At 42.7% G+C, this 9,189-nt stretch overlaps 1 protein-coding gene across 2 annotated transcripts in view; it reads left to right on the top strand.

The window, feature by feature from the left end:
- The window catches only part of prdm2b (PR domain containing 2, with ZNF domain b), a 15,462-nt gene extending 6,501 nt beyond the window's left edge, over positions 1-8,961 (top strand). Inside the window, exons 7-9 of one of the 2 annotated variants that reach the window (XM_031301594.2) lie at positions 1,501-1,605; positions 1,742-6,294; positions 6,938-8,961. In XM_031301594.2, coding sequence (XP_031157454.2) covers positions 1,501-1,605; positions 1,742-6,294; positions 6,938-6,955 — 4,676 coding nt within the window. In that variant the 3' untranslated portion in view covers positions 6,956-8,961. The remainder of the gene's footprint in view (positions 1-1,500; positions 1,606-1,741; positions 6,295-6,937) is intronic. The other variant, XM_036002499.1, reaches the window with a different exon arrangement.
- Positions 8,962-9,189: the final 228 nt, after the last annotated feature.

The raw sequence follows: 9,189 nt of genomic DNA, 5'->3' as shown, positions 1-9,189 counted from the left end.
AACAAACAAAGAAATTGATCTCTTCAGATAAAACAGATGTTGACAAAGTTTTCCTATTGGGAACATAATTTGAAGTTGGAAAAAAATGTAGTAAATTACAATATAATACCTATATGGCAATATGTTTAAAATCGCAATAATATTGTATTGTGACATAAGTATTGTGATAATATCGTAAAGTGCAGCCTCTGGTGATTCCAACCCCTAATATTTATGATCTTCCCTGTTGTGGTCTGTTTTGATATTTCTTGTTTCACATATCTATCTTAAATATTTGGTATGGGGTATAAGGAGTGTAGTGTTGTAATGTAGAGTAAAGAAATCCTGCAGAAATATTATTGTATAATACCACAAAAATACTGTGTAGATAATGTGACAGTTAAATATTTGCAAATGTAATTTAGAGACTCTTAAATCAAAACATAAATATAGGCAACATATAGGAAGTCAAATCTGTCCCTGTAACCCCTGAAATGTCTGTGAAATGAGGTAGAAAACAAAATATAAGGTCTATGAGCTACATGCCCTGAGTTTTTATTTTAATTGTACAGTCTTGTTCAATGGGTTTTGTGTCATTTATTGTGTAACCCTACAGGCAATAGCCTCCAGCACATCATCTCTTTATACTGCAGTGTAGTGGCTTTTGGCAGCCTTGTACTGTACTGCAAAGTCAACATTGATAAAGTTAGCCTTCCTATCCTGCTAGCTTCATCTGGATATCAAACACAAATCCGACATGTTACCTAACTGATGTATGCCAGAGTTGGTGTGCTTGTGCAGTTCTTACTGGATTAAAAACAATGAAAGAGAAGGCTTAAGGGCCCTTAAATGCTAGCACAGTTAGCCTAAATTCAAAAAAATGTTGGGTAGTTGTGTTGCTGCTGTAGATTTTGCAGGATGCCTGTGACCATGCTGGTCAGATGACTGACCTTCAGCATGTGTTTCTCTGGTATGAATTGGGCTTTGTAGGCCAGGTCAGCTGACCTTGTTGACACACTTTAATGACGAGGAGGTGCCAGGGAAGCCTCTTCAGACAGTCAGACAGGGGTTAGACATTTCAATTACTGATGCGTGCAAACCCATTTTTTATGTTTGCAATTATGAATGCAATGTGCTATGCTTTTTATAATTTGGTGTAGTAATTTGAGCACATAAGGTAAAAATGTAAAATTGATTTGAAGTCTTACTGACATAGGTTTTATGGGTGTAATAATCAGTGTAATATCATAACACTTTGCAAATAACCAAAGCCTGCTACAGTGTTTTGCCAGAAGTGTATGTGATTATTTAGAAATAATGTTTAAATAAACATGTTACAATAACTGGTCTTATAATCTTCTTTGTGGTTTGTATTGGTGCATTGGCAGATTTTGCTCATGATAGCACTGGCAAAAAATGTCTGGATATACTAATATAAGTTTTCTACACTTTTCTCATTTTTAAACCTGTTTGCTTTTGAACAAGCCTGATACAAAGCTGTGTGTGTGTTTGTACTTGCAGCCAGAAGAAAGCTGCTGGAGAGAGCCAGACAAGCTGGTTTGGGTGGTCTTAGGAAAACAAGTGTTACCAAACCTACTGTCAAGGAGATGTGGGATGGTAAACAAGGTAACGTGACTTATTGTACTGGATAATAGCATATTTACATTCTTTCACCCACTCTTTTACTGAGTGTTAACTAAAATTCCTGAAATGGTTTGACAGAAAAATGCACAACTTGACACTACTGATAATTTGTTTACAGGTCTGAAGGAGGAGGATGAGAGGCCATCAAGGCCATCAACCTTAGGGCCCTCACAGGAACTCCAGGAAACCCATCCCATGGGAAGCACTGACCATAGAGATGTGGAGGACATGTCAGGAGTGATGACGGCCAGGGGAAATGGGGAAGAGCAGGAAGAAGAAGAAGAAGAAGAGGAGGATGCCGATGATGATTTGGAGGAACCGAGTGAAGCACAGCAGCAAACTGCTCAGCATTCACCTGCGGCTCATTCCATGCAAAATAAGCAGCCTGGCTCATCACTGACCTGTGGTGAAGAAAGCCGTAAGGATTTGCAGGGAAAATTGGAGTGTTCTTCGCATGCAGGACAAGAACCTGAGGTTGATCCTGATCTTGACCCCGACCCTGATGGTGACCTTGAAGGTGATTCCCATGGAGAGTCATATCCCTGTCAGCACTGTGAACGCCACTTCTCCACCAGACAGGGTCTGGAACGTCATATACACATTCATGCCATCACTAACCAGCAAACACAACTGTTCAAGTGCCGGTACTGCAGTAAATCCTTTGGCTCACAGGTGGGGCGGCGGCGGCATGAGAGAAGGCATGAGAGCGGGCTTAAGAAAAGGCCTGGCTCTCTGGCAGGGACTGCCAGTCTACTCAGTCCTGTAATGCAGACTGATGGTTCAAGTCCGGACTGCACCAGCCCAACGAGTAAATATATAGCCATAGGGTCCCAGTTTACTGGAGGACCGCTGCACAACTCTGAGATGCAGAGAAAAGAGTTGGGGCCTTATGCTGACCGTCCCTTTATATTGGAAGAAAATGGAGAGTCAAAGGAACTCCATCCCTGCAAGTACTGTAATAAAGCATTTGGCACACACACCAACATGCGCAGACACCAACGCAGAATACATGAACGGCACTTGTTACCAAAGGGAGTTCGCAGGAAAGGCATGCTGCTGCAAGAGGCATCAGTGCAGCAGCAGCCTGATGAGTCCCCCAGCACCAGCCCTCCGCCCGTCTACGTGCCCAGTGCGGACACAGAAGATGAGGTAGACAGGGATGATTACACAATTGACATATCCAAAAACATCTCTGAGAATTTGAGCTTCTACATTGATGGCAAGATTGTGTCCACCAGTTCAGTGAGCACCTGTGAGGTGATAGAGGTGGATTCCAGATCTGCAGCTCTGTTTGGTCTGGACACAGTCATCATCAGCCCAAATCAGATCAGTCAGGCGCTAAAGATGGAGGGTAGAACGAGTGCTGCAAAGCAAGTTTCCGACATTGGCCAGCCAGCCGCAAAAAGAAGAACATCTACACCACCATTTGTTCCCAGCCTTAAAGTGGAGACAGAATCAGCATCTTTCACAGCCTCTTCATCGTCTTCATCATCCTCTACTTCTTCCTCATCTAACTTGTTAGTGGGTGGACTGTTCCAACAAGCTGCCGATTCATCGGCACTTCAACGAGAGAAAACGGTTTATCTCTCACCTAAGCTCAAACAGCTCCTTCAGACACAAGACATTCAGAAATCAACCATTGCCCTGATAACAGAAAGCCATAGACTGGCCTCCCCGCTGTCAGTCACACCCCTGCCAGGGGCTTCAGGCAGGTTTAAAAGAAGAACATCCTCTCCCCCATCATCTCCACAACTCAGTCCTGCGTGTAAAACAGAGAGCTGTAAAGCTGAGGGGGTGAGCTCATTCGCCCTTAAGGTGCCAAAGCTGGAAAGCCACAGTGCGTCACCTACTGAGAGCCTACTGGACAAGGAAGATGGGGACAGCCAGAGCCTTTCTGAAAATAATATGCACGGCCAAACCTCTTCTAATAGCGGTGGGAATTCCTGTAATCAGCAGCCGTTGGATTTGTCAAACTCTGTCAGTAGGAGGAGTGACAGTTTGAACAAGGTGCTTGGGGATTCAGCTCTTGATTTAAGCTTCCATCGGAAGAGCAACATCGAGCCTGAATTAAAGGGAAGTCCAGCACCACAGCCACTAATAAAAAAGAGAAAGCCTAACACCAGCATGCTTGAAAAGGTGCTGATGAATGAGTATTTAGGTCTACCTTTGCCAGGAGAGGAGGGCCCCTCGGCCTTAGCAAACCTAAGTTGTTTCCATTCTCACTCTCCAAACGTTGTGTCAGAGTCTGCCCACCCCTCTCCACCGTCTTTGACCCCTGTCACCATGAACCCCTCTTCCCCCGGCAACTCCAGTGCAACATCCCCAACACCGCCTCCCCCTCTACTACCTACCATACCTTCTCTGCCAGCTATGCCTAGCTCTCCTCTTTCTCAGCCTTCAGACTCCCCTGCACTGAGACCTCTTCCTGTCCTCTCGCCAAAAATGTCTCCAAGATCAGTTGATCACAAGCCAATGTCGGACTCGGAGGAGAATTTGTGTGCTGAAGAAAGTGAAGATGAGGAAGAGGACCATATCTGTGAGCCACTGGACTCCCCGAACACTCCACTTAAAGATCCCCTTAATTGTTTAGCAACATTAAGCCCTCCTGAGCTGACATCAGTAGATCTGCCCACTACGGAAGAAGATGTTTCTCTGACTGCAACGTTCAACAGTCTGCTAAATGGCAAAATGAACCAAAACCTTGACTCGGTAACGGAGAAATCTCTTGCTGCTCTCTCACCACAGCCAGAATCCTCATCTGCCTCATCATCTCCTCCTCCTGCATCACACAATCCATCCCCATCACTGGTTTCACAATCCTTTCCTAAGATCAAGATAAAAGAAGAGCCTCAGCACTGTGTGGATGAGCTGTCGGTTATGAATCATGCACCTCAGGAAGGTTTTGACTCTTCACCTCAGCCTGCTGCTCCTGATAAACCGTCTGATAAAACCTCTGAGTCAGAGGAAGTTGACTCGACATACTGCAAGACGTTTGTGTGTAATGTCTGTGAGGAGCCATTCAACTCCATCAAAGAGCTCAGTGGACATATCACCGAGCATGCTGCGAATTGGCCCTTCAAGTGTGAATTCTGTGTGCAGCTGTTTGGTGACGCCCCAGCCCTGCTGGCTCACCGGACAACACTACACGGAGTGGGCAGGATCTTTGTGTGCTCTGTCTGTTCCAAGGAGTTTGCATTTTTTTGTAACCTCCAGCAGCACCAAAATGATCTGCATCCAAATGACATATGTTCACATACCACTGTAGAGAGTGGCAAGCTTAGGCCACAAAACTACACAGATGCATCCAGAGCCAAAGAGGAAAGCAATCCCTCAACACCAGTACCAGAGATGACGGATGAAGCTGCTCCACACGGTGACACTGATTTAGCAAAAGAAGAGCCTGATGTTAATGGTAATCATGCAGAGGACGGGGCGGAGGATCCCAATGAGGAGCTGTACACTACAATAAAGATCATGGCCTCAGAAGGTGGGAAGCCTAAAGGCCCAGATGTTCGCCTTGGCATTAACCAACACTACCCCAGTTATAAACCACCCCCTTTTCCTTACCACAGTCGTTCTCACGCTGGCTCGGTGGCCTCGGCTACCAACTTCACCACCCATAACATACCACAAACTTTTAGCACTGCCATACGCTGCACCAAATGTGGCAACAGCTTTGACAACATGCCCGAACTGCACAAGCACATTTTGGCCTGTGCCAATGCAAGTGATAAGAAGCGTTACACTCCCAAGAAAAACCCCATCCCCCTCAAGCAAATAGTGAAGAGTCCGAACGGAGTCGTGTCCCCCTCAACGGCCATTGCAGGCCAGAGTCCTTTCCGTAGAATGGGCCAGCCAAAGAGACTTAACTTTAATCAAGATACTGGTAAAACAAAAATGAGTGCCCTCAGTAAGAAGAAAAACCAGCTGGTCCAGAAGGCAATTTCACAGAAAAACAAATCTGCCACTACTGCAAAAAAGGCTATTGTAAAAGTTGAAGAAGAGCAGGCCTCTAACGTTTGCCCCCACTGCAGTCGGGAGTTTACTTATCCTGCAAGTCTCAGTAAACATATGGCAGTCAGCTGTCCCATGAAGCCTGTTGTTAAAAGGGGCAAAAAAGGTCTAGCAGAGGTGAAAAAAGAGGCGGTGTCTGTGGTAGACAAAAACATGAATCTTAGAAAGAAAGCTTCAGACTGTGAAATACCGCAGACAGAGCTGGAGCCTAAACCCCTGGGAAAGACCAGAGCTCGTAGCTCTGGTGCAGCAGACCCTGAACCCTCCCAGGCAAGCAAAGGAAAAAACTCTGCTACACTAGGCAAACTAAAGAGGCCCGCCTCGTTCCCAGCACCTGTTTCTGCTAGCAAAAAAACAAAGAAGGGCCAAGTTCAGTCTCTACCTCCCACCCCGTCAGCTCCGGACACTCCTAGTGACAGTGCACAACAACGGCAAGCCATGAGAATGCAGCGTATGGGCAAAGAGGCAGCACCCAAGAGATTAGCAGAGGCCAAATCACCACCACCACAACAGCCGAAGAAAGAGGAGCGCTTCTCCCTTCGAACGAGGGAGAGAGTAGGTGGTCCAGTCACCAGGAGCTTACAAATGGTCAATGCAGCTCCTTCTGCTGAGGTTAAAACGGAAGAACCACCAATTCAAGAGCCAAAAGAGAGTCAGGTTTGTTTCCTTGACTCTTACCATGTCTATCTTTTTTTGGGACTAGACAGATAAATTGTCCAGGCCACTATTAGCGTATTGCAGATATATAGGTGTCACTGTATATGCCACCTGATGGGTGACAAGAATTTGCAGCACAGAATTGCCAAAGATGTGTATGATGCAATTTATTAAATGTCTCCACTACATAGTTTGTCCACCAAAAGAGCGCTGACATTGAACTACAAAATGTTATGCTCAGTTTATATCTCGGTCATAATTCTTAAATAACAACTAGGGACCTTATGAAAATCTTGATTATTCTTGCTGTTTTCAGATAAACTGGAAAAGCTAAAAAATAATGGCCACAGTTAAAAGTTAACATTTTAAATGGTTTTCACAGACAATGACGTATACAATTGTTTCCCCCCCATAAATAATTATATCACTATCAACCTCAGAGCGCAAGGTTTTGTTCGGGCCTGTTTATGAAAGTGCTGTTGGACATCTGAATTTTGAATTCATGAACAAATTATTAAAGCTCAAGTACTCATGTGCCATGTGTTATAAGTTTGTGATCGTCTCTCTCGACTTATCGTTGCAGCTCTACGCAGCTCTTTTTATTTATTTTTTTTATCAACTTTGTTTGTCTTGTGTGTTACAGGAGGTGCTGATGAAGTGAGCCATGTAGACACTGTTGGCCTACCTGGGTGTTCACCTCCCAGGCAACGCTCTGGACTAATCAAGGCACTGACAGCACTGACGTTGACCTCTGTGGTGGGCTTACTCACTTAAAACGAGTGAAGTCTGCTTCTCTGAACTGCCTTTGCTGGATTTAAGGAGGGAACTCTCTTTACAACACCATCTATCTTATGAACTGAACTGAGCCTCGATTTTAGCCAGCCTTGCAAAAAAATGGAAAAAGAAACTGTAAATGACAATGAGTTAATATATACATTATGAGTCATTACTTGACCCAAAAAAGTAACATTAGGGCTCCGTTATGTTGGAAAGCTGATATATTGCAAATGGCAATCATGTATCAGTTAGGGTTAGGGAAACTTGTTTATTCTTTTGTTCTGTATTTTTCCCATTTGGTTGTTTAGATTTTTGGATGTTTCCAGAGTCTCTTAATGCATGTGCAGAATAGAGTATAAACTAGATTAAGCCAATTTCTGTGTCTCTCCCAACGGGTACCTACTTCAGTTTATACATGATTTGCAAAGTATGTATGTTTTGATTTAAATTTCTGTAGTCATTATATAATCTTATTGGCATATGTTTGGGAAACAAATGAAAATGGCAGTCGTTTACTGCAAATATAGGTCCTCAGGAACACTGTATATGTGTGTGGCAAGTAAGTTGGATGTGTGGCCTGACAGCTATTCCTTTGGATACTTCTCAAGTATGTCATGTTTTTACTTGCCTTCTCATACTCTTTTGTTTATCTGACGTTGGCAGTTAATTCCAGTTGTAAATTGATGGGAATTATGTTGTGTTCTACTTTAAAGTAATGTCCGTCTTGAAAATAATTTTTAATATCACTCATTCATCCCAGTGTTTCTAACAGCACTTTAAAACAAATTGCCAAAATGTCTAGCTGGATCGGTAAGATTGGCGTAATTAAACTTAATGGAATGTTTTCAGGTCTTGCACTTTGCAGACACCAAATTCATGCATAGCATTCATCCAATCTCAAATACTGCTTATATAGCCAACAAATCTCTAAATTAATTTAGTCTCCGTTAAGTAATTTGACACATGAAAATGACACATGAACCAACTTGTATATGCCAACATGCATGATAATGAATCAAATCCTCAAAGCAGTTAAATGCAGCAGTGTCTTGTTTTTTTTGGTCCGTTGTAAGTGGACGTGTGGAAGGTTGTTTCATGTGTCGTTTTTCTTTCAAGAGCCATGTCACAGTAACGTAACTGAAGGATTTTTCTTTTAAGGACAAACTCATCTTTGTTTCTGTGAGTTGATATATTTGGTATGTCTGTACCAATGAAAAGCTTCCTATTTCTAGTTTATATTCTCCAGTGCTCATCCCAGTTTCTCACTCTTTACCATATCCAGTTATACCACAGAGCAGACAATGCTTACAACACTTGTAGCATGTTATGGGAAAGTAAATTGAACAATATGATTTGAAGCTAATTTATATTTCCACAAGAAATCTTCATGTTTTGCCTTTCAGCAAGATTATGTATTTAAGGATGAACAAAGACGAAAATCCTGAATGACCAAGTAAAAAAATTACTGTAATTGACAATTAAAAAAAAGTTTTTTCAATTTCTGTAAAGCTATTGTTTTGCTTATGGCTTTTCAGTTATACCCAGTGCTAATGAGATGTAGAGTAGAGTATGAGACAGATTAAACGTCAATGAGTGGAAATGGTCAAACATAGGTCCAAGTCCATTTACACCCATTCAATTTCTATTCTTTATGGAAAGAGAGTTTTGAAGTTCATGATTTAATGCGTAATGTACATTATTATAGTTTACTGGTTATGTAAAAATCAAGAATTACTTTGTGGATGTGCAGAGAGAACACGATAAATTGCACTCACAAGTGGCTCTGATTCCATAAAGGCTATTTTAGTCACTGAGACCTTTTTTTTTTCTCTCCATTTTAATTTAATAGATGCCCCTGCCATTGTGGCTTTAATAAAGTTTTCCAGATTACATTTGCTGATTGCCTTCTCAATTTACAGCCTGTCAGGGACCTGCTGGATTACGAAAAAGGAATTTTAGTTTCCATTTTATTTGAATTTGATTGAATGTAGTACTTCAGATAAATCAGATCTGAAGTTGCTACCTTTACTCCGCGGGTCAGCAAGCTGCTACCGGGGGGCCATCTCCTGCTTGCTAGTTGCTGCAAGATCTGTATCTAAATTATTTTGGGGGCAGTGC

The sequence above is a fragment of the Sander lucioperca genome, chromosome 6 (assembly GCF_008315115.2).
Source record: "Sander lucioperca isolate FBNREF2018 chromosome 6, SLUC_FBN_1.2, whole genome shotgun sequence".
NCBI classification, from domain to species: Eukaryota; Metazoa; Chordata; class Actinopteri; order Perciformes; family Percidae; genus Sander; species Sander lucioperca.
The sequence above is the reverse complement of the archived record's forward strand: the minus strand, read 5'-3'. Positions and strand labels throughout refer to the sequence as shown.